Source organism: Esox lucius, chromosome 1, assembly GCF_011004845.1.
Source record: "Esox lucius isolate fEsoLuc1 chromosome 1, fEsoLuc1.pri, whole genome shotgun sequence".
Classification (NCBI taxonomy): domain Eukaryota; kingdom Metazoa; phylum Chordata; class Actinopteri; order Esociformes; family Esocidae; genus Esox; species Esox lucius.
Window position 1 is genome coordinate 33,733,110 of NC_047569.1, and position 16,545 is coordinate 33,749,654.

Sequence of the window (16,545 nt, forward strand, 5' to 3'; positions counted from 1 at the left end):
CACATTTTACCACATGCTTTTGGAAGACTTGATGTTTGTTTTTGCAAACGTCAGCTGGGCTTGGATGTTTCTCTTTGTAAGAAAAGGCTTCCGTCTTGCCACCCTACTCCATATGAAGAATACGGGAGCACACAGCCAGTACTTGCCATAAATTCCTGCAGTTCCTTTAATGTTGCTGTAGGCCTCTTGGAAGCCTCCCTGACCAGTTTTCTTCTCGTCTTTTCATACATTTTGGAGGAACGTCCAGTTGTTGGTAATGTCTCTGTTGTGCCATATTTTCTCCACTTGATGATGACTGTCTTTACTGTGTTCCATGGTATATCTAATGCTTTGGAAATTATTTTGTACCCTTCTCCTGACTGATATCTTTCAACAATGAGATCCCTCTGATGCTTTGGAAGCTCTCTGCAGACCATGGCTTTTGCTCTGAGATGCCACTAAGAAAATGTCAGGAAAATCCTACTAGAACAGCTGAACTTCATTTGTGATTAATCAGAGTCACTCTAAATGATGGCAGGTGTGTAATGATGTCTATTTAACATGAGTTTGAATATGATTGGTTCATTCTGAACAGAGCCACATCCCCAATAATAAGAGGGTGGGCACACTATGCAACCAGGTTATTGTAAGGTTTTTATTTTTCATTTTTCCCCCTTGAAGATTTCAGTTTGTTTTTCAATTGAATTGTTGACATTATAGGTCACATTAAAAGTGAAAAATCTTCTGAAATGATTTATCTTTGTCTCATTCTTTTACATCACAAAACAATGTCATTTTAACAGGGGTGGGTAGACTTTTTATATCCACTGTATAAACCCACTGTAGACAATCATTTTCAATCAAGGCCATTGATTCTCAGTGGGATTGTGATCAGAACTTTGACTCTATGACATCTAACTGTTGTTCTTGAGCCGCGCCAATGTTGCTTTGGCATTGTGCTTGGGATCATTGCCCTGTTGAAAAGTGAATTTCCTCCAAAGCTCCATTTACTTTAGTCCTTAAAATATTTTCCTGCATTATGCAACATCCATTCTTTCTTCTTGTAAAAAAGGATGTCAAGCTGCTGAGAAGTGTGCCCACAGCATGAGGATGCCGCCATATTTCACTATAGGGATGTTGTGTGTTAAAACATAGGCAATATTATGTTTGTGCTACCAGGGTTGGGTAGGTTACTTTTTAAATGTAATCTGTTACAGTTACAAGTTACCTGTCCACATTTGTAATCAGTAACGTAACTTTTTGATTACTCAAACTCATTAACGTAATCTGATTACTTTGAATTACTTTTAGATTACTTTCATATTAAGAGGCATTGGAAAACAAATAGGAATAGCCTATAACCAACTGAACAACTTTTGCAGTATCAATCAATGTTAGAGTTTACCTAGATGGCCAAAAACAGAATTAGCATTTTGTCTTATAGGTTGTGTAGGCTACAGTGCCTTTGGAAATGGGTTTCTAAACCATTGCTTTTTACTTCAATATGATTGGGCTACATCTCTACATTACACGCTAAAGGTCTGTCAGATATAGTCATTCCAATTAAACCAATAAACCTTGATCTTCCAGAATCTGACTTTTTATCTGAACATAACCCACAATCTAATGATGCTTAAGCCTGTTCTGTTATTTGTGTTTTATTCATGCTTTTAATTGCTTTAAAACATTGCTGAAAAATAAATAGTAATTACTCGAAAAGGGTATTGACACAATAAAACTGGCCTTTTATTGTGGCCAGCCTAAAGCATACCTGTGTAATAATCATGCTGTCTAATCAGCATCTTGATATGCCACACCTGTGAGGTGGATGGATTATCTCGGCAAAGGAGAAGTGCTCACTAACACAGATTTAAACAGATTTGTGAACAATATTTGAGAGTTATAGGCCTTTTGTGTAAACAGAGAAAGTCTTTGATCTTTGAGTTCAGCTCATCATAAATGGGGGCAAAAACAAAAGTGTTGCGTTTGTAATTTTGTTCAGTGTAAATCTGCAGTAGTCTGATGATTTGCTCCACAACCAACATTGTCAAATTGTTGCAAAAACCCCAGGTAGGCGAATGCAGGTTTGCAATCGTGACCACCCTCATATAAATAAGATTTACCTGCGCGAACGTAACCTGCGATTATAATTGCCACCATGTGTCTGATTTTCAAAACGCAAATGAAATAAATAAACTGTAATTACAAACCTGCACTCTCAGCTTAAAGTAAATGAAGTCAGCAGTCAATGATAACCAATGAACACAATTTTCAGAAATGCAAAGCAAGCAGAATCACATGGCCTACCTGTATGGACGGAGTTGATGTGGCAGCGTCAAATGCAAATAATCATCATTTGGCAGAGTGCTTCCCAACACACCTTTTCTCCTCAAATCTCGTGGTAAATTCCATATAATGTTTTATCTTGAAGGCAGCGCCATGTTACAGCTATCTAACAAATAGTTGCCTAATCTATTAAACAATTCCTGTAAAAGTTATTTGGTGCCACTCGTCCTGGCTGTGTTGTTCGGTGCATTTAAATTATGCGTCAAATAGATGATTAAATAACATTTTATATGACTCGGCTAATATTACCGAAGATATACTCTGTTTTCACCAGCCATCCAACAAAAAAAAAACGGATACATTTAAACTAGCGCTTCCTCCGTCATAACTGGTTATGCGCGTCCACCTTTGCGCGCATGATGATCACACACACAACTGAGGGGCGCAATTCAAATTTTGGTTCAAATAATGATGTTTTTATAACATTAAATAATAAACTCAAACATACAACGTGTCATAATTATTTCACGCACCTATTATTTTTCAAATATCTGTAATCACATTAAAAAAAATTTGTTGGTAACGTAACGGATTACAGTTACTGTTTATTTTATTATATCCGTTACTCCCCAACATTGTGTGCTACAAAAGGCTATTGTGAGTTTTGGCCCAAAGCTCTATCTTGATCTCATCCGACCATTAAAACCTTTTTCTACTTCTCTGTGGGTTCTCTCAGATGTCTCCTGTTTGTTTGAGTGTTGACTTCTGAGAGACGCCAACACATGGGTGGTGCGATGCAGCTCAGTTCCTTATTACTGATCCAACTGTGCTCACTGGGATATACGAACACTTAGATGTTATTATCAGAAAATGTCAACGCAACTTAAATTGTTCACAGTTGGAGGCCAATGATAAGGTATTTGTGTCCTTGTTAGGGTAATTCCTTTCATCTGTGTAAACTGAAAGCTTTTACCGCACATGGGTTAAATACTTATACAAGCAAACATATTTCAGTTTAAACATTTTCCTATTATAACTACGCAAAGATGGATATTGAGTGTCAGTGTTTAAAAATAAAATATCAAACAGAACAATATTCTAACTTACCATTTGTAACTCAGTACAATTTGACAAAAGGTTAGGGATTTAAATACATATGTTAGTCACTGTTTATGTACATCTACTCTGGAGTGTACAGTGAAGATGCATTGTTCGGGTTCTGTGCTCAATCTCATTGGATTTGAAATGAAACACCGACTATGAGGTTAAAGAGCAGACTGTCAGCTTTAATTTTAAAGTATTTACATACATAGACAGAGTAAGAAAAACAACACATTTTATACATAGTCCCACCAATTTTGGAGACAAAAAGTAGTTGGACAAATTCCCATCATCTTAAATAAAATCAACATCTATAATACTTGATTGTAAATAATTTTGCATTCGATGGCTGCTTGGAGTTGGGAACCCATAGACATTAACAGATGCTGAGTGTCTTCCCTGGTGATGCTCTGCTAGGTCTGTACTAGAGTGTTTTTCCTACGGTTTTGTCTTCAACATGTTAAATGCATGGTCAATTGGATAAGGTCAAGTGATTAACATTCCAATTTTTGGCCCTGAAAACCCCATTGACTGCTTTAGTAGTATGTTTGGGACATTTACCTTCTACATGGCGAAGTGACCATTCTAGATGTTTCTGTACACGTCAGAATTCTGTCTTCAGCAGCTATCAAAGGTAACATCATTAATGAAGACAGGTGAGCCAATTTAAGTGGCAGACAAAAATGTCAGATAAGTATGCTGTTCTTGTTTCCTCAACACTTTCATCTTGCCAAGACTCTGGTACATATTAATAACGTCCTATCAGATCACGTTAGCTTTTTATAAAACAGCAGGCTTTTTAGTATTATATATATTTTTAAACCATCCTGTTTTTGAGGCTAACTTGTGCAGCTCCCAGTTCCTCATTATTGATCCAACTGTGCTCAGTTTTTGTACTTAGTTGTCCTAACTTCTGTAGTTTGGTCAGAGAAGTCTTCGGGGAACGGTAGACACACCCACACCTACCTCCTGGAGAGGTCCTGAACAGCCCAACACTTTTTCTCCTCTATGGTTATCATTCATCTTCCAATGTAGATCACTTCCTTAGCGTAGCAGGTCGTTAACCACTGCTGAGCTAAGCATTGCTTTCTATCTTCTTGTTAATGTAGAAAACAGCAGATTCTGTCACACCTAATGTGTTGGCGGTTTCCGATGTATTCTGATTCATTTGTATCATGATGGCCATCTTGACTGCATTGAAACTTTGGTTTTCTCGTTGCCAGACACCACTGCAAACACAAAGCCTAGAATCAGGGCTATACATTGACATGTTTTTTTCTTAATCCACTAATGCAAACATACGTAGCTAATGAGACAGCCACGAACCCATTTGTACACTTTTGGAACACTTAAATGGAGGAAGTACGTTTAAAACGTGCTGTTATTTTTTAACGGTTTATCAGATGCAGATAGAATTAAAGCTAAATGCACATTAACCCTATCGTAAATAATACTTTCGAATCTAAGGTCCAGGGGATCATTCATCAAGAATGCTTAAGGCCAAATCCATGCCCATGCATGCTCTCATTCCTTCGCGGTGTGGGATTTATCAATTAGAACGCTTCAATATGAATGCTGCTGAAATGTAAAATAGTTTATATGGGAAATCTATTTTTGAAATGTGTAAATTACATTTTCTGAAAAATAATTAGATTTTGATTAATTGTGGGCGTTTGGTAATGCATATAAGCAAGTTCGTGCAACCGCGCCGAGGCTAAGAACGACTGATATAATCTACCAGTGTGCAATTGTTTACGTGTAAAACCTTTCTAAATTCCAAGTTAAGGAGTTTCTACGCAACATTGATAAATGATAACTCGGGTTTACAGTGTCGCTGTCCAAACACTTATGAACTGTACTGTGTGAATAAATACATATTTATAAACACACATCGATCATATGGCACTATATTCTAAGCTCACCACTTTAACACATAAATGAGTTAACTTTGCATATATTGTTTGTTTTGTCCATAGGGTATCTTCCACTAGCAGAACATTAGCCTACACCTGGTAAACTTCTAGGTATTTAGCGAATAGAAGGCATTCTAAATCCAACAAGGCAGTATAATTGTCTGCCCTGGGCCTCCCTGTAGTAGTGGTTTGCCCTGGGTGAAAATGTATTTCATATTTTGGGAAACAGGTGCATGAATCCACTCAGAGGATAATTGGTTGTTTCCACTTCAAAAGAGATTGTTTTTAATACAAATCTCTACTCGGACAAGACCACGCGGAGTAGATCGCTGGACGAAGTGTAGGGCATCCCTCTCGACGTTTTTCATGTGTTCTTGTGACAGGTCATTTCTCATTTCAAGAACGCCATTATTTACTTTACACCCAGTGCAGACACCTCCTTACCTGGGAAACTGGGGCCAGACAATCAAATCACCACACAAGCGTGACTCGACTTTAATACATTAGAATGCAAACACTTCAATTGCTTAGATTGTCCCAGGGAACATATGGGCTGGGCCAAAGTCGGCATGTTACCAACTCTGATATTCTGCATTGGTAAAGACAACTGCGGTCAGCACAAACGACGTCTAGGATGGGCGTTTGCAACAATCTGTGGTGAAATGGATTGGGCAGAGGAAATAAATGCAGGATGAGTCAATAAAGCAAATACAACACTCCCAATGCAAACAAACATCTCACTGAACTCATCAATAGATAATCTGTTCGGGAGATAAGTAGCAGCTAAACAGAGTTATTGATAAATGATCAGCTCAATGTTGTTTCCCCTGGATGCAAAATATTGACAATGCATTCAGACTTGCAGAGACAAGATATCTAATTAAAACAGTGTGGCCCAAACAGCAAGTAGGATAAAAACACGAGGGCCTGGCGCTTGAAGTATTCAGAAAAAGAGGGAGTGTAAAATAAATAAAGCAAGAGCACCTTTCCAACATTTTCTTATTATTATTTTTTTTATCTTCAAGATCACTCATTGAAGGCATGGAGCCTGGTTCCATTACATTTGAAGAACACCAACACCTCAAACGCTGCTTGTTCCTTTCATTATTTTAAACTATATACAGTCTAGCAAAGTTCCATACTTAAGTTCAATAAAAAAAAAAATGCTAAAATGACATGGAGTTGGGTGACACCACCAAGGTACTGTATCATTATTAAGGGGACATTATATACCACCTCTTGTAACATGCTATTTTATGGCAGATAATTAGATTTCTTCCTGTAACATATTAAATAAGCTACAGGGGAAAACCCACACAACATCTACATCCAGGTCAAGAACGGGTAACTTCCTATTCTATGAATAGAAGTCAGAATCTTGTGGCTTTCAAGCAGATGGTTGTACACAACCAGAGGATCAATGTGGTGGAGGTGCATTCACTTCAATATGCATTTCAATGTCTCTACAGTTAACAGAAACTAAGGTGATGAGGTTCTTGTTTGTGGGTTGAGAGGTTGCTTGATGTGCCGTTCACCCTGTAGCTGTTCAGTTCAGTCTAGGTTCAGTCACAGCGATATGGTCTCCAGGGGAGTGTTCTCAGTAAAGCAGGCCCAGGCCAGCCCAGCAGCTGGCACGCTAGTGCTGAGGTTATACAGCCATTAAAATCCATTACATCCTGCATTCCAACCATCCCTTCAATTTTGAAAAACCCTACTTGCCTAAATGTGGTTTTCTTGCTTGGATATGATCAACGTCTCAGTGGCTAGCCTTCCAGAGCACGGTAAAGATTTTAACATGCTAAAACCCTCCACTACACCACAGGTCAGGCCCCTGTGAAGGTGGCTGGGTTGGTAACATAAAAAAATGTAATAAAAGAAAATAGCTGGAGACTAGCAGAGAGGGTTTCCTCTCCTTTGAGGTGCAGTAGCGTGGCGTAAAACAGTTTGAACAAAGCCCACCACGAGTCTGCATGGACGAGTACATTTACAACAGTCTAGTGGACAAACCGAGTTGGACTTCTTTAGCAGAACTATGGGTCAGAATGCCACTTTTGGCACTGGCTTCAGCGTCTCCCCCGTGCCTTCCTGGACCCCCGAGTGGCGCAACGCTCTAAGGCACTGCATGACGGGGCAGAGGCGTCGTTAAGGCCTGGCTTTGATCCCAGGACGCGCCCAAGAGTCCCACTTCCATCCGGGAAGGCGGGAGGGTCAGCTGCCTGAGGTTTTGTCGTGTCGTAACGCCCTAGAGACTACTTGTGGCCCAGTATTTATCATCACTGGGCGAAAAGCTGCGTTTTCAGGGACACCAGGCTGAGGTCACATGGAAGGACAGCACTGACATCCTGATTAAGCGAGCAGCATGATAGGAAACAGCGTGGATTGGGAGGCATTCTTCTGGAAGTTGCGTGGCCAAATCTCGGACTCCAGCGAACCCGTAGGGCATAACTATGGACTGGATACCACAAAATTCAATGTGGTAAAACATGTTTGGGGGATGACATGCTTTTAATTCTATGGTTCTTTCCACTTCACAACATTGAATCCTTGATATCCCAGGCTCATACACCCTGCTTGTACTAGCCTGGAGGAGAGGTTAGCAGCTGACTAAACGCATCCTTCAAAACATAAAACCGAGACGCAACATATCCAAGCATATGTATTCAACCAGGCCCATTGCAGCGGCCGTCCCTAACCTCTATAAAGGCCGAGGTTTGATATAAAGTCACAACGGAAACCAGGGGGCCAGCAGAGGGCTTTGCAATTGGCAAGCACTGTCTGGGGTCCGGAGGTTAATAATTAAATAGGCTCGCATTGCCTCGTCGGGGCCTAGAGAATTCTTGGGGCCGTTTGGGAGCCTGTGAGCTTAATCTAGGTGAAAGACCAGAAAATGAGCTCCCTGCGATGCACAAAGTGGTTACAGTACAGACATTCTGCTTGAGGGAGCAGCGTGACGACAAGCAGGGCAGCACGGACGCGCTTCGGAAAACACATCTCCACATCAACTGCACAGAGTCTGCTGGGAGTTGCGGAGATGATACCTTAACACCGAATCAGATATGACGAAATAAGTGAGAAGAACGGTTCAAGAAACACACAAAAATACCTCAGAGGATTTCACGACGCCAGTAGGTAGAGGGGATGGATGCACACAATAGAACATAAAAAAAGCTGTCGATCCAGACGTAGCCCCGAAATGCGTTAGGACCTCTTGCTACCCAGCCTCTTAAAGACACTGACCGAGCCTACGTCCATCTGGGCCCCAAAACCCTCCCCTCCACCAACCCCGGTGCTGCTGCTGACCTTGGGGCTGGCCAGAGCCGGGCCGGGCCGAGCTTTATTTCTAGTGCTGGTCACTCGGCTGTCCTGGGTGTCGGCAGGCAGCGGGGCCGCCGGGGGCTTGCCCAGCCTCTGAAGCACGCTAAGCTTGACAGGCGGAAGACGATCAGGGGAGGAAGAGGAGGTGGGGGAGTCGGTGGGAAGGAGTTTGAATTTCGCCCCCAGGCGCCGGAGGGTGATGGGGGCCGACTTGGGGGCTACAGGCTCCTTCTTTTGGGGTGGCGGGAGCTGCTTGAGGACACCAGCGTACTGTAGGACCGAACCCTCTCCATCACTGTCCTCCTCTTCCTCCTCCTCCACCTCCTCCGCTCCCTCTAAATCCTCCCCTCCTGCCGCTCCCTCTTCTGCCTCGTCGGCCTGGCCCAGGCGGCTGAACACACCTGTGGCCTGGACACAAACGCACCGTGAGAACAGGGCACCGGGACACACCCGACGGAGACACACGGACCGTAATGACAGGGTTGGAACGACAGGGCTGACCTTGCTGACGCCCGTGGTCGTGTCGGCCTTGGACTCCGCCCCCAGGCGCTCAAACACAGACATCCGCTTGTTCCCTTTTCACAGGAGAGACACACACAGTTACTAAGACAAATAGTATAACAACACATTATAAAACATTAAATGGGGGTATGCAGAGGGCGGGGTCGGGAACGACATCTCAAGCCGGACCCGTTCCTTGAGGTGAGTCGCTCCGTGATATTAGTGGGAGGACCAGTAAAGGGGTTGTGTGGCTGGTGTCCGTGGTTCCCCCCAGGCCAACTGGTGAGGCCCTACCTTTCTTGGCCTGCTGGGCCAGGATTCGAGCGGTGCGCGCCGTGGTGCCTTTGGGCATGTTGATGATGTACTTGCCTTCCATCTCCGCCGTCACACGCCGCCGCTTCACCGGCACGCCGTTACCCTCGTCAGCAGGCCGGCTCAGCACTAGGAGACGGAAAGAAGGGCGAGGGAGGGGGAGACGGGGGAGGGAGGGAGAGATGGGGGAGGGAGGGACAGTGAAGGAGTGGGGAGACAGGGTGAAAAGGTGTGAAACGGGCAGAGAATAAATGTCTTCCAATGCTGTGGAACGGAGACTAGATGGTGAGAAAAGGCCGGGCAAAGGCCAGACCGGGGTGAAACGAGGGGTAGCTACCTGCTTTGCCAATCTTGGCCTGTTTGTTGGACACGGTCACTGAGAGTCTGTTGTCAGGGCGATGGGCAGGGGTACTTGGCGGTGAGTCACAACTCAAGGCGTTGGCAATCATACGGGTGGCCGCTGCAGGGAACCAGGAGGATGAGAATGACTGCATTACTCAAGTGAGTGCTGCTTCTCCCTAGCGGTCATCCGGGCTGAACCGGACAACGTTTTAGGGATCTTAGACAAATCCTCTGTCCAGAGCCGTGAAAATCTGAGCTTACAGACTGATCTCTACAACTCAAACCACATTAAACGGGAATCAAATAAGGCAACAGAACAAACAAGAAAATGGATCTCAACTTGGGGGTCGTCGTTTTCATGGACTTGTGCCCAAGTGATAGAATCCTTGCAAATTCAACCAGGTGTTTGGCTCCAGCTCCACTGAAAACCAAATAGCTCAAAGATAGATTTGTTTTGTTTTTTTAAATCAAAGATTCCCATTTCATCTGACCATAGCACCAAGTGGGGTCTATTTGCAGGTTTGGAGACCACATAATGCAAATAAGTTCTGGAACTGTGGTCCTTGGATTCTTTAACTCCCAGTATCTTCTTCACTGCACGTGGGGACAAGTAGTAATGGGGTCCACTTCTGGGAACTTGACCACTGTTCCACTGGTTCAGACATACTAAATGATTTCTGTAAGCATTGAACATTTTTATGAACACATTTTCTGGTCAGTCAACAAGGATTCCTCTTTTCATGTGTGTTCTTCGCTTTTCCCCATGGTGATGGATGATATAGATTTTACATGTCACCTCATTCAGATTTTTTATTTTTTTTACTTAAAGTACAACCCTGTTACCAAAAAAAGTAGACGCGGCCTAAAATGCTAATAAAACAGAAAGCAATAATGTGCATATCATTTCTCTATATTTAATTGGATAATACAAAGACAACATAGCAAATGTTGAAAATGAGAAATTATTGTTTTTGGAAAAATACATACCTATTTTGAATTTGATGCCAGCAACACATTTAAAACAGTTGGGACATGGGCATGTTTACCACTGTTGCATCACCTCTTCTTTTAACAATACTCTGTACGTGTTTGGGAACTGAGGAGACCAGTTGCTGTAGTTTTGAAAGGAAGACATTCCCATTCTTGGTTGATACAGGATTTCAGCTGCTCAACAGTTCAGGGTCTCCTTTGTGGTATTTTCATTTCATAATGTGCCAAACGATTTCAATGGGTGACAGGTCTGGACACCAGGCAGGCCAGTTTAGCACCTGGACTCTTTTACTACGGAGCCATGAGGCGGTAATATGTGCAGAATGTGGTTTAACATTGTCTTGCTGAAATAAGTAAGGCCATCCCTGAAAAATATGTTGTCTGGATGGCAGCATATGTTGCTCCAAAACCTGTATACACCGATCAGCCATAATATTATGACCACTGACAGGTCCAGTGAATAACACTGGTCATCTCGTTATCATGGCACCTGTCAGTGGGTGGGATATATTAGGCAGCAAGTGAACATTCTGTCCTCAAAGTTAATGTGTTTAGAAGCAGGAAAAATGGGCAACCGTAAAGATCTGAGGGACTTTGACAAAGGCCAAACTGTGATGGCTAGATGACTGGGTCAGAGCATCTCCAGAACTAAAGCCCTTGTGGAGTGTCCCCGGTCTGTACTGGTCAGGACCAATCAAAAGTGGTCGAAGGAATGAAAAGCAGTGAACCGACAGGGTCATGGGCGGCCAAGGGTCATTGATGCACGGGGGCAATGAAGGCTGGTGGAGTCCGTGCCTCGACGGGTCAGGGCTGTTTTGGCAGCATAAAGGGGACGTACACAATATTAGGCAGGTGGTCATAATGTTATTGGTGATTGGTGTATATTGTTCAGCATTACTGGTACCTCCACAGATGGGCAAGTCACCTATGCCATGTGCACTAATTCACCCCCATACCATCACAGATCCTTGGCCGGCCCAAAGATCATAGCCATCCAATATTGATTTTCGGCATTGTCCCTTGCATACAGAGATTTCTCCCGATATAATATTATGTACCGTAGATAAGGTCCCCAAACTCCTTGCAATTTAACGCGGAGAAAAAATATTCATAAATTGTTGCACTATTTGCACAGTCTTTCACAGAGTGAACACCCCTATCCTCACTTCTGACAGACCCATCCTCTCTGGAAGGATATTTTAATACCCAATCTTGTTACTGACCTGTTGCCAATTTACCAAATTAGTTATGTGACTCACAGGTTTCATTTTTTTAGCATTACACAATTTTTCCCAGTCTTTTGTTGGCTCGGCCCCAAATTTGAAAGGCATTTCTGACCTCTAATTCAAAGTGGGCATATATATTAAGAAACAATAAAATGTCTCAATTTCAACATTTGATATGTTGTCTTTGTACTATTTTCTATTGAATATAGGGTTTAAATTATTTGCACATTCTGTTTTTATTTACATTTTACGCAGCATCCCAAAATTTTTGGAAACAGGGTCGAAATGAGTTAAAACAGATTTCATTCATAAGAATTCTGATAAATGTCAATTTTGATATCCATTTCTTTTTTTCGAAAAAGCAATCGTGTTAGTCTAACAGTTTTCATATTTGGGCATAACATTTTGTTTACTCAGCATCTTTAGGAGGTGACTTTCTTCTTTCTGCTGCGGTGGCATTGATTTCTCTTTGGCACAGACCCAGAGTTGACTTGACTGCAGCGGCTGTCCGGCTCTTATTTAGGTGATTTCAGTAATATATTAACATTCGATATTTAGATGTTCAGTCGGGACTTTAAACAAGCATTCTAACTTGTGTCCCGACTAAAGATCCCAGGGCACTACCAACAACAGCGGTGTCCACATGTCCAATCTGGCCATTCATCATCATTGTCACATAATCAACCCCAGACTGAATTATGGCTCATCCATCCCATCCACTGTAACCATCGTTTTTATAGCAATATATTGCAGTAATAGTTTAGTACTAAAGCAGGGGTATTTAACTCAGGAACTCGATGCCAGTTCCATTACATGTTTTCACTGCCACACTAATCGGGAACCTACTTAGACGTGGGGCACCAGGTGGGTGACATTAACGCTGAAGTAGAACAGAAAACCAGCCGGCTCCGGAACCTCGTAGGGCAAGAGTTGAACAGCCCTGTACTAAGTTATTCCAATCAATGTACCTCACACTGGATAACAACGTCAGCTAAAAGTCTACAATGTAAAAGTACACGCTAAGCTTTTTAAATCCACAAATGAAAAAAGGCCAAAGGTGCAAACATGGAAATGTGGATTTTTTTTTTTTGAGTACTTTGGGAAAGCCCTACATAAAATGCAAATCACTTCTGTGAATTTCATAACGGTTCCACATTTTCACTGAAATACTCACGGGTGTGGGCAGTTCTTCGAAGTTCCGTCTGAATGTTGGACTGTCCTGAGGTTATAGCCTGCGTGGCCATTTTGCACATGTCCTGGAAAGGGAGTAAAAAGGGGGGGGGGACAGGACTGGAGTAACTGCTATCAGAACTATATTAAAATAAGCATGTCTTTTGGCCAAGCACTACATCTCATCATTAGTGGTGTTGCTACATTGGAAAAGGCGCTCTGATGATGTGTTGAGAGCTCTGTGGATGTGGTAATGCAACAGGATGTGATGGCATCTTTCAGCCCATCATTTCTCTGGACCAGTGCTCACCAACCTGTGGATCGCGATAAGACCGTCGATCTTCAAGGCATTCCCAGTCGCTCTAAATAAGAGAATGCTCTACATAAGCCTCTCATACATTTCGGTGCCAAGGACAGGCAATACAAGGCCTTCTTCCGCTGGGGTAATGCTCTAAAAATTATTGACCATAGAGGTTTTTAATTCAAAACACAGTGAAATGTGTTAGGATATAAATAACATCGCCCATCAAGCAATTTCATTCTCGTTATTAAGACACATTGGATGTATCAGAAACCATTATGAATGTGGCCTTTGGCTCCAGCTATAAACTCAATCAACACACCTAAATTAGTCAAACACGTGCAAATTCAAATATACAGGATTTGGGAATTTGATGTGCAGTGACTGAAATGAATAGAAATAAATAACAGTAGAAATTAAGACAGGGCGATACTGCCACAGCCCCTTTCAGTGTGTCATAAAACGAAAAGGAAAACATGTACTTGTTCCTAAGAGTCCTACCTCTAATTAAAGGGATCTTTAAAATGTAACCATTTGTACGCTACAGCCAGATTTCTAACTCTGTGCATGCCAACCCCTAAACAGGAGACAGAGATTACTCACGGAACCAGGATTCTAGGAACTAAAGGGCATTGCAACTGCGACTTGTTCATGAGGGATATGCCACCGCCATTCCACCACAGACTGGGACCAGTCCAGAGACCTGAGTTTGAGAAACACTGTTCCACGTAAGCCTTTTCCTTACCTGTCTGTAGACCTGTTTGGCGTGCTTGAGGATGGCGATGATGTCACCGATGACTGTTATGCCCAAGTCCATCATGATCTCCTTACTGAGGTCCATCAGCATGTTCTTCTGGATCCTAGAACGAAAAGACATGTATATGTGTGTGTGTGTGTGTGTGTGAGAGATATATATATATATATATAATTGGTGTATTATTCATACACCCAATAGAAGGATATGACAATCGGGCATAATCTTATTTGAAGTCACGGCGACTCCAATACCAATAGTCAAATTTAAATATCAGAATGAAACTTGGTAGTGAAATCTTCCAGGCAAATGAGAAAACGTGGCCTTTATTACCTGTTGTCCACAAAAGACACAGCGTAGTTGACAGCCAGACCAGCGGGGATACCAGCATCCTTGAAGAACTGGATCCACTCCGAGGTGGCTGAATGAACAGCGGGATGGGGTCGGAAAACAAAACAAAAAGCACATAGAAAAACATGCACCTTGATTTGAACAGCGTTTAATACAGTTTAAGAATGTTTCTTTTTTTGTTTTGTTGCTACATTACAAATTCCTGTCCTGCAGCACGTATTTGATCAACACACTGTCTCTAAAAGGACATTTTTTAAAAACCACAACTTATAGACCTTTAAAGTGAATATGCAAAGCCAACTAAGCTACATACACCCAGGATGAGATCCAACTGACAATGCCAAGTGTAAATCCTTTTGACTAGACAGCATGCTGAAAGGAAACCTGCTGTGAAAGGCCAGCTGGGTGTTATTTATATAACCATGATGGACCATCTTGCTGGGACACTGAAATTCCACTGGGGTGTCTCATGAGCTAGCCACATTTTTAACTGCCAGTGTATCCACCAGAACATTAAATGGTCATCAAAGTGTATCGGTCAAGTAAAAAGTACTTACAGTATAATGCACCAATGTCAATCATGTATTTTCCAGGAATATAATTATTTAAAAATGTGTGTTCACTGTTTAGCAGGAAAGCACAAGCAGCCAAGAATAGTCCCAGAATTAAATGAAGGGCCCTGGCTGCCGTCAGGACAAACAGCACATAAAACAACCTTATTAGAAAAAGTAACTCAAAACAAACATCAGGGTTTATATAACAACTAGCCTATAGTGATAAGGAAACTTGGCAATTTTAGTGGCTGTTGTTGAACAAGTTGGTTAGCTAAACTGTCGAACAGTATGTTAGCAGTTATTCAGTGCTGTGTGTGGGTCAGTTGATTTGTTAGCATTTTCAATGAAAACGCCAGCTAGCAAATGTACAACGTCGTGACTTTGTCCAACCGGTCGCGATAAGAGTGGTATGGCGATATCTACTTATGTTCGTGGTACAAAAAATATTTCGCTGGCGAACGTTTGGCAACCTATCTACAAACATTAGTAAGGCACGCCACATTTAGCATTGCTATTCAGCTACCGTTAGCTTGTCCAGCCGGCACTTGAGACCGTCCCACATTTTCCTAGCTAGATTTTCCGAAGAAAAAAGAATCTCAATATTGAGGTAACCGAATCTAACATTCTTCGTTGCTAAAACATAATATACGGTAATAATTACATTGCTTTTAAATCGGTGTTGCACGTTTATGGGCCCTTTATTGTTACTCACCTGTTGTTACGGACGCCATGTTTACAGAGGAACAGCTGCATCCGGTGGAATTCATGACGCAATATCCGTGCCATGTCTGAAATAGCATATCTTTACCACAAGAGTGCAGTATATGCTTTCTTTTCTTTAACGCCACTGCCATAAGTAACGCTATGTAACTTCGTAATTTCGTAATTGCTTATGCCAAAAAGTATAGAAAATGTCTATTATTCCCCACAAACTTTGCTTTTGTGACCAGTGATTTTTTAAAATGTATTTATTTCCATTGAAAAAACTGGCGAATTTGTGTCTTTTTGTTCTCATAATGTCAGAACAAAACACATATTAATCCAGATTAACATGTATTTATACTAAAGCAATACAAACATGACTACAAAAGATTTATAAGTGAGTCGTTTTTTCAGATTTACTATTATACTGTAAATCACTTTAACAAATCAGACCCCAAGTGTAGTCTCCTCTAAGTAAACACCCATGTTCTTCTTGAATTTATCGAGATGAGCATTGGAATTTGAGGGGCATACAGCCTATTGTGCCATAGTTCTTCACCAGGAGAAAGCAGCTGTTCCAAGCTGCTCTCTCCTTACTAGTGAGCTTCTAGGGGAATTCATTGCACTCCAGGATCTTCTTTATCTGTGGTTCCGACAAAGACGCTTTGACCTTTGCCTCAGCTTAAGCTTAAGGAAGAAGTCTAGAAGGTACTTGAAGGCTGCCAACTCCTTATCTAGAGTTCTGACA

The 16,545-nt window shown here is 42.0% G+C and overlaps 1 protein-coding gene across 6 annotated transcripts; it reads right to left on the reverse strand.

The window, feature by feature from the left end:
* Positions 1-3,560: 3,560 nt before the first annotated feature.
* On the reverse strand, positions 3,561-15,871 carry c1h19orf47 (chromosome 1 C19orf47 homolog). Of its 6 annotated transcripts, none has more exons than XM_010872380.5 (10): positions 15,808-15,871; positions 14,524-14,611; positions 14,182-14,296; positions 13,450-13,497; positions 13,140-13,221; positions 9,745-9,867; positions 9,465-9,536; positions 9,096-9,169; positions 8,580-9,002; positions 3,561-4,595 (listed from the first exon to the last, which is right to left on the reverse strand). In XM_010872380.5, exons 1-10 carry the CDS (start codon positions 15,860-15,862, stop codon positions 4,467-4,469), a joined length of 1,209 nt encoding a protein of 402 aa, XP_010870682.2. In that variant the 5' UTR covers positions 15,863-15,871; the 3' UTR covers positions 3,561-4,466. The 6 variants fall into 6 exon arrangements, with proteins under 6 accessions (XP_010870682.2, XP_010870691.2, XP_034148571.1 ...); XM_010872389.4 differs by having other exon boundaries at positions 3,562-4,595; positions 9,390-9,536; XM_010872372.4 differs by lacking the exon at positions 3,561-4,595 and adding an exon at positions 5,176-5,931 and having other exon boundaries at positions 9,390-9,536.
* Positions 15,872-16,545: the final 674 nt, after the last annotated feature.

Coding starts and splice junctions, on each gene's coding strand:
- c1h19orf47 (XM_010872389.4), bottom strand. CDS start 15,862: ATGAATTCCACCGGATGCAGCTGTTCCTCTGTAAACATGGCGTCCGTA. Junction 9,868..13,139: donor TCGAAGAACTGCCCACACCC/GTGAGTATTTCA, acceptor GGTTCCCTGCAG/CGGCCACCCGTATGATTGCC. Junction 9,537..9,744: donor GGCCAAGATTGGCAAAGCAG/GTAGCTACCCCT, acceptor TCCGTCTCCTAG/TGCTGAGCCGGCCTGCTGAC.